The sequence below is a fragment of the Dromiciops gliroides genome, chromosome 4, assembly GCF_019393635.1.
Source record: "Dromiciops gliroides isolate mDroGli1 chromosome 4, mDroGli1.pri, whole genome shotgun sequence".
Lineage (NCBI taxonomy): Eukaryota > Metazoa > Chordata > Mammalia > Microbiotheria > Microbiotheriidae > Dromiciops > Dromiciops gliroides.
In genome coordinates, this window is record NC_057864.1 from 35,566,905 (window position 1) to 35,586,908 (window position 20,004).

At 40.8% G+C, this 20,004-nt stretch overlaps 1 protein-coding gene across 1 annotated transcript in view; it reads right to left on the reverse strand.

The window, feature by feature from the left end:
- Positions 1 to 20,004, reverse strand: part of BRDT (bromodomain testis associated) — a 52,522-nt gene that overhangs the window by 1,314 nt on the left and 31,204 nt on the right. Inside the window, exons 17-19 of the mRNA XM_044003103.1 lie at positions 17,623 to 17,828; positions 15,766 to 15,922; positions 13,652 to 13,722 (exon numbers count right to left, since the gene is read on the reverse strand). Of these exons, the coding sequence (XP_043859038.1) occupies positions 13,652 to 13,722; positions 15,766 to 15,922; positions 17,623 to 17,828 (434 nt within the window). The remainder of the gene's footprint in view (positions 1 to 13,651; positions 13,723 to 15,765; positions 15,923 to 17,622; positions 17,829 to 20,004) is intronic.

Below are 20,004 nucleotides of genomic sequence, written 5' to 3' on the forward strand. Positions count from 1 at the left end.
CTTTGATTCCATTCTTTCATCAGCAAATATCTGTCCTTCGACCACTGCCTAGTCTTCTGTAAATGTTTCCAAAGGGGTACATGAAATGTGCTGGTGCTGGGGGGCGCAGTGGATAGAGCACTGGCCCTGGATTCAGGAGGACCTGAGTTCAAATTTGGCCTCAGACCCTTGACATTTACTAGCTGTGTGACCCTGGGCAAGTCACTTAGCCCCAATTGCCTCACCGAAAGAAAGAAAGAAAGAAAGAAAGAAAGAAAGAAAGAAAGAAAGAAAGAAAGAAAGAAAGAAAGAAAGAAAGAAAGAAAGAAAGAAAGAAAGAAAGAAAGAAAGGTGCTGGTGCCTTTCTCAAGTTCTCTTGATGTTACATGAAGTATGTTTGCTGTCCCTTGTTTATGCTTTCCCTTTGCTAAATAACCGGTCCATCTTTTTTTTTTTTTTTTCAGATGTAGAAGTTCTTTTACTCAGGGAATTTACAATCTAGTGTTGAGTAGACAAGACAATATGCATGAAGCCGTTTGATGAAAATGTAAGACAGAAGGTGTAAAACCGGCTGATCCAGATTCTAAATGCTAAAGACCAAGTTGGCCTAAATAGAAAGAGTTTGACTTCATTATCTGTGACCTCCCTAACATCCTTGTATTTCCTTCCTCAGTGATCTGGATGGAGCAGGAAGTGGTTGTGTATACACAGCTGTCAGGGCTTGAGGGAGGTTACAGAAATAAATTCAGTCATTTGGTTAAGTCAACAAGATTTAAAATATTTCATAGAGTGAGAAAAGACTTTATAGGCCAACATTCTTATTAAGAGGAAACTTATGTCCAAAGAGGTTGTCCAAGATTGCCCAGGTTCTAAAAAAATGATAGGGCCTGGATTTGAACTCAGGTTCTCTGTCTCCAAAACTGGCATTTGTTCTACTGTACAATTCAGATATATGGCAGGAATACTAAAATCAAGACTGGAGAGTCAGAGGCCTGAGTAGAGACTAGGACCCTGGACAGATCAGAAAGAAACCTAGCTATTCTGAATTTAAACATTTACTAATTAATCAATCAACAAACTTTTGTTAAGCTCCTACTATGTGTCAGGCTGTGTGTGAGATGCTGGGGATCCAAAGACTGAGCTTTCGTTCTATGACAATGCTATTAACATTAATCTACTGAATAATAATTCACATTTCAGTAGCATTTTAAGGCTCATGAAGCCTCATCTTCACAGCAACCTTCTGGGGTAGCACAAATATTATCATTTCCATTTCCCACATAAAGAAACAAGTTCGGAAAGTTATTTCCCACCCTGTAAAAGACAGCTTTCTTTTCTCTTCTTCTTTCTTCCTTCTTCTCTCTTCTTTCTTCTTCTTCTTCTTCTTCTTCTTCTTCTTCTTCTTCTTCTTCTTCTTCTTCTTCTTCTTCTTCTTCTTCTTCTTCGCAGGGCAATGAGGTTTAAGTGACTTTCCCAAGGTCACACAGCTAGTAAGTGTCAAGTGTCTGAGGCTGGATCTTAACTCAGGTCCTCCTGAATCCAGGGCCAGTACTTTATCCACTGCGCCACCCAGCTGCCCCCAGAGACAGAGCTTTCAAAGACAGGTTTTAAACTTCAAGTTAAGTGATCTGCCTTTCTACCATCAATATTTATTTCTGCAATTCCATTTCTGATGATGTGCAGTGTTGAGTTCAAACTAGAGGCAAATTCCTGTGGATGGTGAGTTCATCTAGATTTTCTTGCTTACAGATGCCATTGTGCAGACTGCATCAAATCCTGGATTATTGTAGAACCTCTTGAATGCAAGCTGTAACTATTTAAGAGTTCAGATTAACTATCTACATAAGAAAAACCAAGTTGATGAAGAATATTTATTGTCTAGATTGTGATAAGAAGTTGGCAGAGCTGCTCCATAAGGATAAACTTCTTGGACACTGTTAATGGATGTTGAATTGGATCCAAAATTGAATAGGAAAAAAAGTGAATTGAATTTCATTTGGAGAAAATGTGTTTGGAAGGACCATAAGTCTCTGTGGAAAAGGGCCTCTTCTAGCCACAGGCAAATTGCCTACTATCCCATCTCATAGATGCCAAACAAGAAGTTCTAAGAGAATGTTAGGAGCTGGAGACTGGCACAGTTGAACTGAGTTAAATAAAAAAAATGTAGGTCATGAACAAACTTTGGCACCTTTGTTCTTTCTATGAGATCATGATCATTTATTCAGGGGAGAGTTTCTCAAAACCTCAGCCAAGAGAGTAAAAATTAGATTCCTGTCTCTGAGAATTGGTTCAACATCAAGCAAGGGAGGAATTGGAATCTCACCTTGACTTCATTTTCTCCTTTACCTCCTCAGCCAATCAAAATGCTTCCCCAAATCCCCAAAACAGGCATGTGGAATTAGTAGGGAACCCTTTGTTTTCCACATCTCTACCCTGGGCCCCCTGAAAAGTGAGAGCATCCCTAATACAGATATTGTAAAAAAAGGGGAAACTTGGAAAGCCATCTTTGAAGAAGCTGCCACACCACCACAATCTGGACATACATTTGGAGTAGCACAATACCCTTCCAATAGCTCGTCAGCCGCAAAGAATATCCTTTAATCAATCTCATTTGGACACATGGAATCTGATTCATGAGTTTTCTCCTTTCCTCCTTTCTATAGTTTATCACATAAGCACTCATTTGGAAAGAGAAACTTTTGAGTATCCAAATGGAAGAGTTGAAATGGGTGGGAGGAGCTAATCAACTCTCATCAAAAAACACACAAATAAATCACCCTCATTCATATTGCCAGGAGTGGCCCCCATTCAGCATCTCCATGAAACAGAGGTCCATCTTTCTAAGATTGGTGTGTTCAGCAATTGTTGGCTGAGATTTATAGAATATCATGTTTCTAAAGAACTAAAGTTCTGGGTCATTGACCAAAGCACAGAATGACCAAAAGTAGGTTGCAAAATGTTACCAGTGAAGAATTATGCAGAAGTAGTGTAAAAAGTAGCATTAGGTTGGGTAGCTAGGTGGCACAGTGGATAAAGCACCAGCCCTGGATTCAGGAGTACCTGAGTTCAAATCTGGCCTCAGACACTTGACACTTACTAGCTTTGTGACCCTGGGCAAGTCACTTAACCCTCATTGCCCAGCAAAAAAAAACAAAAACAAAAGTAGCATTAGGGAGATCTATGCCTGAAAAGGGAGATAGGTTTATCATAAAGTAAGAGTAAGGGATAGGCATGTCTCCAATGGAATTCATTAAGTATTGAAAATCTATTCTTCCTATAATCCCATTTTATTAAGTAGATGCCATGTGGAAAATTTTTAAGTGGGGAGAACCGAAAGCCAGGGAAGGCTAGTTTTGAAAGCTACATGTTAATCTTAGTATACACTTAAAGGAAGTCAAGCAGTGCCTGATAAAAACCTACAGTTTCATGTACCATTCTCCATTTATTTTACTGTAAGGCCGATGACTTTGTACAATTCTGCCTCACTTAAATCCAATTCACACACAAGTCAAGACATTATCCCTCAATGTCATTGATCTTCTTGGACAACAAAGGCCAAACAACAACTGCACATGAGAAAATGCCTAGTCTATCGAGTGTTCAAGTTAAGAATAAAAAAAATCAAAATTAATTTTAAAAAAGAATTTATGTGAGAACAAGGATACAAGTAGCACAAGGACCGATGGATATGGATGAGTTGTCTTTTTAAAAAAATATTTATTTATTTTAGTTTTCAACATTTGTTTAGATAAGATTTCCAACTTCAAATTTTTCTCCCTCCCCCCCTCCCCTAGACAGCAGGTAATCTGATATAGGATATATATGTATGTATATGTATACATATATAATAACATTAAACATATTTCTGCATTAGTCAGGTTATACGAGAAGAATCAGAGCAAAAAAGGAAAAACCTCAAACGAGAAAAACGATATCACCAAAAACAAAAGAAATAGTATGGTCCAATCAGTGTCCATATTCCACACTTCCTTTTTTTCTTTTCTGGATTTGGAGAGCCTTTTCCATCATGAGTCCTTTGGAACTTTCTTGTACTGTTGGATGGGTGAGAAGAATCTAGTCTATCACTGATGATCAGCACACCATGTTGATGATACTGTGCACAATGTTCTCCTGGTTCTGCTCATCTCAGTCATCATCAGCCCATGCAAGTCCCTCCAGGTTTCTCTGAACTCCTGATATGGATGAGCTGTAATCTGCACCTGGGAAAATGCACATCTACGAGATCACACATCCATCAAAATATCAAAGAAGGTGGCACATAATCAGATTATGAAAGGACTAGAAGGACAAGCAGAGTTCATTTAATCAGTCAATAAACATTTTCTAAGCACCTACTATGTGTCAGGCTCTACACTAAGTTCTGGGTATACAAAGAAAGGCAAAAGACAATCTCTGCTCTCAAGGAGTTCATAATTTAATGGGGGATGCAATATAAATACAACTAGGTACGAACAAGCTACATACAGGATAAATTGCAAATAACCAACAAAGGGAAGAATCAAGAAGAATTGAGAAGAGCTTCCTGTAGAAGGTGAGATTTTAGCTGGTACCTGAAGGAAGAAGTCAGGAGGTGGAAGAACTTTCCAGGCATAGGAGACAGCTAAAGAAAATGCCCACTTGGGGGATGGAGTTTTTTGAGGAACAGTAAAGAATCAGTGAGCCTGGTTCACAGATACAATATTGGGGTGAGGGATTGCATAAGATGTGAAAAGACTAGAGAGGTAGGGGGTAGCCAGGTTATGAAGGACTCTGAGCACCAAATGGAAGGTTTTAAATTTTATCCTGGAAGTGATAGGGAGTTGCTGGGGTTCATGGAGGGGTGAGAAAGTGGAGGATAGTATGGTTAGACCTGTACTTTAGCAAGATGGCTTTAACAGCAGATCAGAGGATAGAGTGGAACAGGGAGAGACTTGTGGAAGGAGATTATTGCAATAGTCTAGGCATGAGGTGATGCCAAAGGAGAGAAGGGAACATATGTGAGAGATGTTAGGAAGATGAAATCAACAAGCCTTGGCAACAGATTGGTTTTGGGAGGTGAAACAGCAAGAAGTTGAGGATGATACCTAAATTGTGAATCTGGGTGACTGGAAGGATGGGGGTACTCTCAATAGTATGAAGAAGGTTTGGAAAGAGAGGATAGTTTTGGACTTGTTGAGTTTAAGATCTAATAGGCAAATGGAGATGTGACACTGAAGGTCAGCAGAGAAGTTAGGACTGGGTAAGCAGATCTGGAAAACAACAGCATAGAGATAAGCACTGAATTCATTGGAGCTGATTAGATCACCCAGTGAAATAGTATAGAAGGGAAAAAAAGAGGTCCCAGGACAGAACCCTGTGGAAAACCTACAGTTATGTGGACATGGATGAGGATCCAGCAAAGGAGATGGAGTGGTCCAATAGGTAAGAAAGAATGTTAGTAACCTAGTGTCATGAAAACAAGAACAGGGTGATTGACAGTTTTAAAAGCTGAAGGGAAGTCAAGAAGGATGAGGACAGACCATTCGATTTGGCAATCAAGAGATCATTAGACTTGGTTCTGCAGAAAATGGAGTCTATTTTTTTTTTTTTAGTGAGGCAATTGGGGTTAAGTGACTTGCCCAAGGTCACACAGCTAGTAAGTGTTAAGTGTCTGAGGCTGGATTTGAACTCAGGTACTCCTGACTCCAGGGCCAGTGCTCTATACACTGCGCCATGTGGCTGCCCCTGGAGTCTATTTTTAAAATTGAAATAATTATCAAAGACAAATTTAAGTCTAGTACCTGAGAACTTCTGTCATTTGTGGGGAGTTCCCTAGAAAAGCTACCTGTCTTCAGGAACTGTGAAGGTCAAAAACCACCAAAACTTTAGCTCATTTCCTAAAGTAGCTTAGTGTTTGGTAAACTTAAAGATCCCAGCTATTGGGGTAAGATTATTGGATAAAAACTGGTGGGAAAACTGGAAAGGCAAAAACTAGATATAGACTAATATCTGACACTATACATCAAGACACAATCCAAATGGGTATGTGATTTTAGACATAAAGGGGCTCTAATTTAGATTTGAGCTCTGAAAGGGGATCAGACCCCAGTTAATGGATAACTTAAGACTTGAGTCTTTATTAATAAAAGTCAGGGCCTAGGTTCTCTTACCCACATTAATCACCACCCATAACAAAAACATAAAGAGGCAGGTCAGAGAGACCTTAACTATAACAATGATACATTGACTAAGTACAGAAATTCAAACTGGAAATAGATGATAAAGGAAGATATTTTGAAACTAGCCACGGGAATCAAAAAGTGACATGTGCAGAAAAGGCCAAATTTGTCCCCAGATTCACCTTATGATCTGTAAACCCCAAAAACACACCTCCACAGAAAAAGGTAGCCACCTTGGGGGTTGGCTTAGGACCCCAGGAACCCTCCCTTGTACCTCCCTAAGGTAGAGATTATCATAATGAGACTGATAATCAATTTATCCACACTATAAATATAACTATCTTTCCTTTCTCTAATTCGAGAGATACCTTTCCACTTTTCTGGTTCTCTCCCTGGGTTCACTCACAGTATTGCAATAAAACTTGGGAAACTGAGTCACTGAGTCTTGTAATTCTTTTGGGACGATTCATGATCAATTTAACCCTAATTCCGTCCCACATCAGGATGATGTGTTAGAAGACCATGGGGATAAAAAAATCACTTGTCTTCTCTATGGATAGAGGAAGAGCTCACCACCAGATGAAAGAGAGAGGTTCATAGGACGCTAAATGGACATTTTTGATCACATAAAATTTTAAAATTTCTGTGCAAACAAAATAAATTCACCTAAATTATAAGAGAAACAGTTAAAGGGGAAAAAAATCTTAGTATCAAGTTTTTCTTTTTTTTGTGTGGGGCAATAAGGGTTAAGTGACTTGCCCAAGGTCACACAGCTAGTAAATGTCAAGTGTCTGAGGCCAGATTTGAACTCAGGTCGTCTTGAATCCAGAGCTGGTGCTTTATCCACTGCTCCACCTAGCTGCCCCTGTATCAAGTTTTTCTAATAAAGTTCTCATTTCAAAGATATGTAGGGACCTGAATCAAATTTACAAGAATAAGAACCATTTTCCAATTGATAAATGGTCAAAATATATACCTACACAATTTTCAGATGAAGAAATCCAAGATTTCAATAGGCATGGCAAAAACAATTCTGTAAATTGTGAATAAAATTAGAGAAATGCAAATTAAGGCAACTCTGAGGTACCACCTATATGATTTGGCAAAATTGTCAAAAAAGTAGAATGATGGGGCACAGCTAGGTGGCACAGTGGATAGAGCACCGGCCCTGGAGTCAGGAGTACCTGAGTTCAAATCCAGCCTCAGACACTTAACACTTACTAGCTATGTGACCCTGGTCAAGTCACTTAACCCCAATTGCCTCGCTCAAAAAAAAAAAAGTAGAATGACAAATGTTGGAGGGGCTGTGAGAAAACAGGTAAATTAGTGTACTGTTGGAAAAATTGTAGACTGGTCCAGCCACTCTAGAAATCATTTTGGACTCATATATATGTAGGTATGTAGGTAGGTATGTGTATGTATGTGTGTATATATATATATATATATATATATATATATGTGTGTGTGTGTGTGTGTGTGTACACACACACACACACACACACTTTTTCTTTTTTTCTTTTGCGGGGCAATGAGGGTTAAGTGACTTGCCCAAGGTCACACAGCTAGTAAGTGTCAAATGTCTGAGGCCGAATTTGAACTCAGGTCCTCCTGAATCCAGGGCTGGTGCTCTATCCACTGCGCCACCTAGCTGCCCACACACACACACACACACACACACACACACACACACACACACACATTTTTAACAGCTCTTTTCATGGTGACAAAGAATTGGAAACAGGGATCCCCATCAATTGGGGGAATGGCGAAGCAAGTTACAGTATGTGAATGTTATGGAATACTATTGTGCTGTAAGAAATTGTCAAGGGTTTGGTTTCTAGGAAAACTGGTTATGATTTGTATGAACTGATGCAGAGTGAACATAGTCAGGATAACATTACTGTAAAGTCAGACAACTTTCAAGGACTTCGACCAACCATGATTCCAGTGTACTCATAATGAAACATGCTATCCAGTTCCTGACAGATGGTGGATTCAGACTGCAGACTAAGATTTTATTTTATTTTTTAATATGCAACGGGGGAATTTATTTTACTTGATTGTACTTTTTGTAACAGGGATTTTGTTGTTTTCTCTCTCAGTGGGGAGTGGGAGAAAAATTGAAAAAATTAAAAAAATATTACAATCGACAAACACCAACAAAAATGATTTTTTTCTATATGCGATTAACCAAAAAGGGATTTTATGAAACTGTGATTTTCTTTTCTGTATATCTTGTTTTTAAAAAAGTATATATGGGGAGGGGGGGCAGCTAGGTGTTGCAGTGGATAAAGCACCAGCCCTGGATTCAGGAAGACCTGAATTCAAATCCGACCTCAGACATTTGGCACTTACTAGCTGTGTGACCATGGGCAAGTTACTTAACCCCCATTGCCCTGAAAGGAAAAAAAAAAAAGTATATATTGGGGCAGCTAGGTGGCACAATGGATAGAGCATTGGCCCTAGATTCAGGAGTACCTGAGTTCAAATCCAGCTTCAGACACTTGACACTTACTAGCTGTGTGACCCTGAGCAAGTCACTTAACCCTAATTGCCTCACAAAAAAAAGTATATATTAAATTTAACAGTATTGCTGACACTGCCTGCTTTCTGACCCTTGCTTTCTTTTATATATTTAAAAAAAAATTTCATTAATTGCACATTTTTCTTTTTAAAAACATCACTATCACTCCCCCTCTGGCACTCTCTCCACCCAAAATGAAAAGTCTTTCCTTGAAAAAGAGTAGAGTCAAACAAAACAAAAATCAGTCTTCTCCGAAAATGAATGTCTTATTCTTCTCCTCCACTCCATCCCTAAGCCCAAGAGGTATCTTCCAGACACCAGGTCTGTTGCTCTAACCACTGTACTATTGTGTGGTGGTAAAAGGAAATGATTAATTGACTTTAGGGCTCCAAAACCCCATCTTCTTTTCCTCCTACCCTATCCCCTTGAGAATGACATTTTTTAAAAAACCCAACAACTAATTCTGTATAATTAAGCAAAACAAATTTCTGCACTGGTCACACCCAAAAGAAATATACACATGCACATTGTCACATCGTATTCTGTACTGAGTCTTTCCCTGTGTGGAAGTGGAATAGAACGTTTCATCATGAGTCCTGTGGAATTTTGGTTGGTCCTTACGTTGATCGGAGTTCCTAAGTCAAAGTTGTGTTTATAATTGTTGTCATTGTGTGAATTGTTCTGGTTCTCTTTGCTTCAACCTGCATTAGTTCGTAAAAGTCTTCTCAGGTTTCCCAGAAACCAATCCCTTAATTGTTTTGTTCAGGATAATGATATTCCATCACATTCGTGGAGTCTAACTAGTCAGCCCCCATTTCCAATTTTGCCACTGCATGAAGAGCTATATTTTTAGATTTCCTTAGCTGGAGTTTGTTTTGATTAGGATCCAACTCTCCCTTAATCTACCATCTCTCCAATTCCCTCTTCTCCCTTTTATTTCTCTTTTCAGTGAAATGTATTTTTCTCTGTGTGTGTATTCTTTTCTTTGACCAGTTCAGATGAGAGGTTCAAATCAATGTTTATGAAAAGCCTACTATGCACCAGGTACAATGTCAAGGGCTGGCAGAACACCTCTGCCCCCTCCCTTCCTTGTTTGTATAGACTTCTATTTGTATCCCGACGCTTTTTCCTAACCTTCCAAATCCCTTTCTCTTTAGTTCTCTTACCCTCTTCCTTATTCTTCTAAGATCCTTAAGACATGACAGAACCATTCTCAGACATTATGAGACTGCCTCCATGACTCCCCCCCTCCCCCCTTCCAACTACTTTGGTTATTTTAATTTTCAGGGAGTTTGCAGCTTGGGCTGTTTTTTTACCTCCTTATGGGGAGCTTTAAAAATGTTGATTTTCAGCTGAGGGCAGGACAAAATGCAAAATATTTTATCTGTTATCTTGACGGCCTCAGGCATCTTTATTTGATCCTAACATAGACCCTGAGAAAATAGGTATGGAAATATATTTGGAAGTTGGAATGGGGGAGCCAGAAAAGGGCTTTGGAGGTCACATAATAGCATCACTTCTTCCCATTGGAAAACAATTTGAGTGCAGGGACTGACTTTAAAATTTCCATGCTACTCTCCTCAAGAACTGCCCCCCCCCCCCAGGGGCAGCTAGGTGGCTCAGTGGATAAAACACTGGCCCTGGATTCAGGAGGACCTGAGTTTAAATCTGACCTCAGACACTTGACACTTACTAGCTGTGTGACCCTGGGCAAGTCACTTAACCCTGATTGCCCCCCCCCCCTTTTTCCCCTTCAAAGAGCACTCCTTTTTCTATTGGTTTATGGCGAGTGGAGGGGAGGGAGAGGTTATTCTCTGTAATTGGGTGAACAGCTTTAAGAGGAAGTCTATTCTTGGCCCACCTTCCTCCTCCCATAGATTGGAATGTTTCTAATAGAATTACTGTGAGAGTAGTAAAGGACAAATACTGAGGGCTATTTTTTTTTTTTTTGCAGGGCTATGGGAGTTAAGTGACTTGCCCAGGGTCACACAGCTAGTAAGTGTCAAGTGTCTGAGTCCGGATTTGAACCCAGGTACTCCTGAATCCAGGGCCGGTGCTTTATCCACTGTGCCACCTAGCCACCCCCCTCCCCCCCCCAGGGCTATTTTTTAAGAATTGCTTCCATAGGTTCCACAGCCAAAAGAAAATGGACCATCTTCATGACACATTGGGTCATCAACCGATAATCTACCCTAGACCCATAATTGATGGGCTTGCGTTGTTTCCCTGATTAGGGCCTGGGCATGAAAGAGGAAAACCAAACCAAACCAAAAACCCCTCACAACACTTCCCCAGCCCCCCCCCCCTTACTCAGATGAGTACTATTACCTACCTATTTGAAAACTGATCAACAGGAATGATGTGCTCTCCCAGGGCCTGCAACCTGGTAGCTATTTCACACTTACTGAATACTTGATTTGATAACCTGGAGAAAGCACAACACTGGAAGGTCCTCACATCATCTTAGCTTCCCCATTTCATTATCATTCGCAGATCCATCAGTTGTGCTTATAAAACAAGAGAAAATGGATTGTCACGGCTGTGTTAACATTTGGGGTATGTGTGTATACAGATAATCAGATAGCATATACTGTTACAATAAGAAAAGAATCTTTTTCTTTTGAAGTGAATATTTTATTTCTTGAATTCAATGTTTCTTGTTCATTAATACCAAATCTTTGAATGCATTTTCAAAATTAAGTCAACAGAAAAACTTGATCATTTGTGCATAGCTTTTTAGGAACATACCTATGGGATAAAGGAGAAGTCAATATATATCAATCGCATCATACAACCAGGACGCTACTAATGACCATGTGGGTTTGTTGGGTTTTTTTTGGGGGGGGAGAGGAGGGAGGAGAGGGAACTTGGTAGGACTAGGTGTCTTCTGGTGCACAGGTGCCACTCCTAATAATGCCTTTATATTTGTAGACTAAGTTGTGACTGTTACACAAAGGAAAACTGCTGCGGTGATTATCCTTTGTGTGCCTATGTACATATCTGTGTCACACACACACACACACACACACACACCCTTCGTTTAAGCCCTCCTGACATCTTGGCTTCCTCAGGTGCATGTGGAGGTGACCCTAGGTTCTTGAAAGCTATGCGAGGAGAGTATATACTCTGGTAGCACAGACCAAGCTAACCACACTTTGAGGATGGGCTACCTGTTAGATGAAGACTAGCCTAGAGAAATGTGTATAGACATATAACCATGTAATTGGTCTCTGTGGACCACTGACTGTCAGGAAAGGGAAGCAGTGGCTATACTGAGAACAGCACAGATTCTTATAACATATTGAAATAGAGTAGTGTGCAGAATTGACAGGGGTATAAAGATGTATCTGTTCAATAATTATTAGGAAATGGTAATAAATGCAAATGGTTATCAAGTGTTGATCCAATTTTAAACTGTTAACTTCAGATATACATGACAGGTGCGCTGAAAAATATTAGAAAAGGCAGATTCGCCATGTAACTTCTGAAATAGTATTAAGTTTTACTGTTCTTACTTGTGGTTTATTTTATATACTAGTGTTCACTGCAGGTTTATTTTTCTGTAATTAATTATTTAAAACACATATCATTAAATTGTTGAGTCAAAACTAAAAAACTGGCCTGAAAAAAATGTGTCCAGTTATACTGAAGGCTAAAAACCCCGAGGTGTATTGTTCTAACCCTTACATTTCAGCTTCTATTGTGTGAATGTCTCAAGTTATTAAAGATGCAGGAGCAGCTAGGTGGCACAGTGGATAAAGCACTAGCCCTGGATTCAGGAGGACCTGAGTTCAAATCCAGCCTCAGAAACCTGACAGTTACTCGCTGTGTGACCCTGGGCCAGTCACTTACCCCTCATTTTCCCACCCCCCCCAAAGGCCCCTCAAACTTAAAGGTGTACAAGGACTTCCTACCTGGTAAGAGAAAAGATTATATTAAATTAATAACTAATATTTATGTAGTGCTTCCTATGTGCCAAACACTGAGCTAAGGAAGGGTGTTAAAGATATGATCTCATTAGATGATTAAAACCGTCATCCGAATTTCAAAGTGACAAGCGGGGAAACAGGAGCATGACGGTCCTGTAGACGAACAGTGCGACAAAAAGTAGCTTGGTTTACTGAGCTCCTGCTTGTTTTGAGGAAACAATCAGGACAAAAGGAGCTCTTACAATGTTCTGTCTGAAATAAGCACGATGTGGCTGACTACAAAGCTGGGAACACACACATCTGAGCCAGACCCCAGGGTGTCATATGGGTGCTCCTGACGGGCATTTATTTACTACTGAGTTATTTACAGACGACTTCAAAAGGAAGAAGCATCTTGTTCAAGCTGAAAGCACTAACACCACAAAGCTCAAAAAGAAATGCTCACAGTTAGAAGAATACCTCACAGGAACCCACTGGGGGAAGTCATTTGTTAAGGGAAGTTCTCATTTTCAAAGGCAAATAAATACTCTGTTTAAAAAAAGGTAAAAATTATCTAGCAGATTTTTTTGGGGGGGGGGGGTGAGGCAATTGGGGTTAAGTGACTTGCCCAGGGTCACACAGCTAGTAAGTGTCAAGTGTCTGAGGCCGGGTTTGAACTCAGGTCCTCCTGAATCCAGGGCCGGTGCTTTATCTACTGCACCACCTAGCTGCCCCCAAAAGGTAAAAATTAAACAGAAACATTAGGGTGTAAAGTCCTTTAAGTTGCTCTGGACTATGCCCTATGTAGACTTCCTAATATTTCACAAGACTACTCAGTAAGCACCCATAATTGAGGAAACAAACATTCCTTGTAAAGATAGCTTATGTAAAAAATACTGAGGATATGAAAGAAACCAGATATGTTCAAGAAAACAGTCTTTGTAAGTGCCTGTGAATCAGAACACAATGTAACTGGTAACTGGGGGTGGTAAAAGACCTGCAGCTTTAATGTTAAAGTTTGCTGCCTTTATGCTCAGAGCCTATCAAATGAACCAACCAATAACCCATTGAAAGTGCCAAACTTAAAATCATGGTTTTCTTCAAAGGTCATCATGATGTCGCTTTGCAGATTCATATCGATGGTGCTGGCCATCTGTGGAAAATGGAAGAGAAAGGAAACAGATGTTGAAAACGAAGAGGGAAGTAGTCATTTTGGCACAAGAAAATCTTAATCTATTCAGAATTAATTTCAATAAAACTTGTCTTCTCCATTTTACCACAAGCATTTTATTACTAATTACAACCTTACTTTTCCGAACAGTTCAGATTCCAGATTAAATTCTTACTCCCCTCTGCAAACATGAAGAAAGCACTCTGTGAATTTTAACAAAATCCCACCCCCCTTTCCCCAATTTGTTCGAATGGTTTTTCTAAAGATCCCAGATGCTTGTTCTGGCAAGACTTTCCAGAGGAAGCAGGAAATCACAAGGAAGCATCTGGCAGATTAGAATTCCTCTAGCCACACGAAGAAAAAAGGCGAGGTGGCGCATAAGCATTGCCCTGGATAATTAAGTATGGCTATTAAAATAATACCTAAGCAATCAGACTTTCAAATATCTGGAGGACCAAATCTTCAAGTCTAAAAAAAACACCCACCAAGAGTTGTGAAAAGATCCAACCACGCTGGAGAGCAGTTTGGAACTATGCTAAAAGGACTATAGAACTGCGCATATCCTTTGATCCAGCAATACATACCACTGCTAGGTTTATATCCCAAAGACATTCCCCAAAAGAGAAAAAGACCTATTTGTACAAAAGTAGATATAGCAGCTTTTTGTGGTGACTAAGAACTGGAAATCAAAGGAATGCCCCTCAATCGGGGCATGGCTAAACAAGCTGTGAGATATGATGGTGGTGGAATATTATTGTGCTATAAGAAATGACAAGCAGGATGGATGATTTCAGAAAGGCCTGAAAAGACACGTATGAAATGATATAAAGTGAAGTAAACAGAACTAAGAGAATACTGTGCACAGAGACAGCAATACTGTTTGATGAAGAACTGTGAATGACTTAACTACTTTCAGCAATACAATGATCCAAGACAATCTCAAAGGACTATTGATGAAATGTATTATCCACCTCCAAAGAAAGAACTGATATTGATGGAACAAAGACTGAAGCATGCTATTCTTCACTTTCATTTTTTCTTTTATTCAAGTTTTCTTGTACAACCACAATTGTCTCTACATAGTCAAGAAAACAGCAGATGGATTCTGATGACCTGGTATGAAAATGATGTTCAACAAATATGAGGTGACCCTGGACTTGGGGACCACAAGCAAATCCACATTCTGGCTGGCAGTGACTACAAATTAGGTTGCTTTGTTTAAAAAAAAAAAAAGCTACATGAGATGGCAGAGGAAGATGAAAAAGAAGGACAAAGGGGCAATGAGAGTGACTCCTGCCCTGCCTTGCCCTGCACAGGGCGCATGTTCTAGCCAGTCTGGAGGCTCCTTCACCTCTCCCATCCCCCTTTGCAAGGATCAGCCAATGCTCCCACCTGCCCCAAGGTCTCCCACACCTGAGCATGATTGCTCTGTCTCATCTAGACTAAACATTCTTGTTGCCTCGGCTGACCTTCGTATGTTATTCAGCTAGAACCTCCACTAAGACAACCCACAAAACCCACAGAAAGCTAGCTATTCTCCAGCCCTGTACAGACCCAGTGATGGCGGTGATGAGCCCCCCCCCCCAAACCCTCCTTTTAGACCATCTGCCCCACAACTTTAACGTTTGGTACGCTGGTACAATTCCTGAAACCTTGGTCAAAAAGCCTACACACAAGCAAAGGCCCCAAAACGCTGTTGTGCTAGAAGTGAAACCAGGGGGAAAAGCAAAGACGACAAAGAGAAGAGAACGATGCTTTGTTGGTTCTGCCTGAAAAGGCAGACCCACACACCAAAGGAAAGTGGGAGCCAGAATGAGGCAGGGAGAGAGGGTAGAGCAAGACCTTGGCCTGGACTCGAGACCGAAAGGTCAAAAGAACCCAAGGACTCAGAAGCCCAAGGACAGTGATCAAGGCAGGGTCTGAGCCCCAGGCCTCTCACCTTATTCTTGGCACGAATGGCAAGACGCCCTGCCAACAAGGATACATGTGAGGGCAGCTGCAAACGCAGGGAGCCCGTTTACTTACTGCTTGCCTTCTCCTTCGCTCTTGCTCTTTCTTTCTTGCCAAATTACGGTCTTTGATCGGCCAGCCATCTTCTTGAACTTCCAATGGTGCCTGAGGAGGCTTCTGCCGCTCAGGGTAACATTCATCTTGAATTGCGTTTGCATTCTTGTCAAAGAGCCTTTAAAAAACACATTTTCATTTCATCAGAAAGTATTAAAAGTTATTCAAGGGCTTTATTGCCTGGCTAATATATTTAAAGTCTATAAATGATCCACTAAACTGTGTTACTTTAAGACGTAGGGCATTATTTTGAAAACAACATTGTAAAGTCATAGTAACTTTTTTTTTTTTTGCAGGGCAATGGGGGTTAAGTGACTTGCCCAGGGTCACACAGCTAGTTAAGTGTCAAGTGTCTGAAGCCGGATTTGAACTCAGGTACTCCTGAATCCAGGGCCAGTGCTTTACCCACTGCGCCACCTAGCTGTCCATAGTAACTTTTGTAAAAAAAAAAAAAAAAAAAAAAAAAAAAAAAGGTTAAGGGTGTGTGTGTGTGTGTGTGTACAAGTGTGCATGCAGGTGCACCTGTCTGTGCATCTCCTTCTCTCTCCCAGAAAAAGCCATGTAGACATAACAGAGCTTGGGAATAAAAGCACATGGAAAGGTGGTCCTCAAATAAGACCCACATGTCCTCCTTAAAGCAGCCATGAGGCAGATTTGAGTGCTGGCATTCAATTCAATCTATTGCTACAGAGTTTACATGGTTCATATTGACATTAAAAAAGTGTGGGCAGGGCAGCTAGGTGGCACGGTGGATAAAGCACTGGCCTTGGATTCAGGAGGACCTGAGTTCAAAGCCGGACTCAGCCATTTGACATTTACTAGCTGTGTGACCCTGGGCAAGTCACTTAACCCCAACTGCCTCACTAAGTAAATAAATAAAAATTAAAAAGTGTGGGCTCTAGATTCCATGAAAGTCTACGCCAAAGTGAGGAGAGATGTGTAAAAGACTAAAAATAAGAGTTATTAAGAATTCCGAGGACAGTCCACATGACTATGAATCACCAAGCCCAAGTGGCCCGAGTGCTATTATTAACTCGAGTGAACATCCAGCTCTGTGCCCTGGCACAGGTCCTTGACCTCCTTAACACTGACTTCAGAGGATGCCCCTCACTGTCAGCACTCCCCACTGTCCAATTAAAAACGTTCTCGTCTGGAGACATCTTCGATTCCCCCATGTACATCTATGCTCCAGGACAGTGCCCCAAGCACCCCAGCACTCTTGTTCAGTCGTGTCTGCCTCCTCGTAGCCCCATCTGGGGTTTTCTTGGTAGAGATGCTGGAGCAGTTTACCATTTCCTTCTCCAGGTCATCTGACAGATGAGGAAATGGAGGCAAGCAGGTTAAAAGTGACTTGCCCAGGGTCACACAGCTAGTAAGTCTCTGTGGCCAGATTTGGATACTCATCTCTGGTGCTCTGTGCAGGCTGGAGCTACCTACCTTGCTGCCCTGTCTTACACACAGTAGGCAATCAGTGTTCAATTGAGAAGGAAATCTGATCTATTCCAGGTTAGTGCTACTTTTGAAAAGCACTTCTATAATTAAAATGAGAGATCTATTCAAACTATAATGGGGGGGGGGCAGCTAGGTGGCACAGTGGATAAAGCACTGGCCCTGGATTCAGGAGGACCTGAGTTCAAATCCAGCCTTAGACACTTGACACTTACCAGCTGTGTGACCCTGGGCAAGTCACTTAACCCTCATTGCCCTGCAATAAAATAAAAAAACCCAACAAACTACAATGTGAATAAAAAAGGCTCATCCAGACTATTTGGCATATTTCAAACCGATTGGCCTGACCTAATCTCACCCGTCTCCTACCTCTGCTCATCTGGGTGGGCTTTTGATGGCTCAGGCTTCTGAGGCAGCTGCTTCCCTATCAGCTCCTGTGTTCGGGTCCTCACTTCCTTGTCTATGGCTGCTTTTCTGAACTGCTGGAAGAGATCGTCTGACGATTTGGGCAGGACTGAAGTCTTGACTGTCTTGCCTAAATTTGTCCAAGAGTCCACGTTCCTGATCTTTATATCCTAAAAGAAACGTTGACCTGCTAGTGCACCCAAGGTAAGCATTAACTGGGGGGATATCTTTGCACCCAGTACCTTAGATAAGGGTTGGATAACCGAGATGCAGGACCAACAGAAATATTTATGAACACGATCCTCCTCAGTAGATACCATCCTCAAAAGTAATGCAAAAGTTTTGGGGCAGCTGGTGGCACAGTAGATTAAGCACCGGCCTTGGATTCAGGAGGACCAGAGTTCAAATCTTGCCCCAGACACTTGACACTTACTAGCTGTGTGACCCTGGGCAAGTCACTTAACCCTCATTGCCCGGCCAAAAAAAAAAAAAAGTCATGCTAGTTTCCACAACCAAAAAATGCTCCTCTATCCATAATGAAAGAACAACTCGGAGAATTCCTTCAATAATGATGCCCACCAATCTTCATTTGCCTCTTATAGGTGGTAATTTAGGGACAAATATTTACATTTCCAATTTGGAACAGTTTTCACTAGGTCAGGCAGAATTTTGATCAAAGAATTAAGTTGTAGATTAAAAGAGTTCATTCAAAAAAACCCACCTTATTACATACCTAGGTCATGGGTTGTTGGGGCGGAAGGTGGGTTTGTGGGTGACGGGGATGGGAAGGGTTTAGAGGATGTCCCAAGGGAAGAAGCCCCCTCAGGCAATGTGGATCACATTCTTCTTGCCCAAAGTCCTGGCCAATGGGTCAGAGGCAGGATCTGAACCCAGTATCAGCATTTCACCAAGATTAGTAAGAAATACTGGATTCCACTGTTCAAAGCACAGTCACTTAGTTGCTTCACGCTGGCCCGGATCAGGTCTCTTTCCTTCCTGAAAACTAACTCAACATTCTCCAAGTCCCTTGCTGGGTCAGTCAACCTTATAAATAGTTCATCAGGTCAAGTAAGAAGCATAGAAGGGCCTAGCTGGTCCATTGATAAGCCAACAAATACCTGAGGAACACTGCCACACTGCTGCAAAAAGATCGTTCTAAGCACAGATCATTTGGTAGCATTAAAGTGAGGTGAAATAACCCAAAGTACAGTGAAACGAGCATTGGAGAGGGAACTGGGTTTGAATTCTGCTGCTATTGCTCTCTCACTTAACTTCACCTGTAAAAAGAGGAGGTTGGAGAATTTTCCAACTCTAAACCCTAGGATATCTGACTTTAAGGTCAAGGCCAGGTGACAACAGTACTGCCTGAAGAAAATAACTTTTAGGAATAAGGTTAAATGGGAGAATCAAATATATCGAGACTATGTTTTTGAAGAAGATAGTAGGATTAAATTAGAAAATAATGTAAAACTGGGGAAAATATGACGATATATGTGTTCTTTACCCTCATGGTTCATGAAATGTATTTCATACACAAGCTACACTGTAGCAGAATCCAAAAAGCCAGCATTATTGGTGAGCAAATTTAGAAAATCCAGGTTAACTGGAAATGTATGAGGCAGGCAAACATAAGCATCCTAAGTTACTAGGACTGAGGCTGAGCCCACAAAGGAGTCAATAGAAAATATCCGTAGAAAAGATCTTAAAGACCACTTTGTGGTTCCTTGGACATTTCAATATGTAGTCCCTGTATACACTTCCCCGCAAAGAAGAGCTGAGCAGAAATAAGTCTCCTTACCCCTGCCTTTTTTTCCCGAATAGAATTTTATTTTCTAAAATATATGTAAAAACAAAATTTTAACATCAATTTTTTTTAGAACTTTGTGTTCCAACTTTTCTTCCCCCCTCCATTCCCACCCCCCCACCCACAAGAACTCAAGCAATTCAAAATAAGTTATACATGAGTAGTCATGGAAAAATTCCCATATTAGCTAATTGTGAGAGAAAACAATCAAAACCCCCCCCAAAACTTCAGATTAAGGAATTGTCAGAGAAAAAGAAAAAAATATATATTTTTTTAAAAATGTGTTTCCATCTGTTTTCAGATACTATCAGTTCTTCCGCTGCAGATGGGCTGCAATCTTCATAAGTCCTTCAGGGTTATATTGGATCATTGCCTTGCTGAAAATAACCACATGCTTCCCAGCAGATCATCCCCCACTATTGCTGTTATTTTATATACAGTACATTTCACTCTGCTTCAGTTCATGTAGGTCTTTCCAGGTTTTTCTGATAGTATCCTGTTCATTATAACCTGTATATAGTACCTTAAGCTTGACAGAGAAT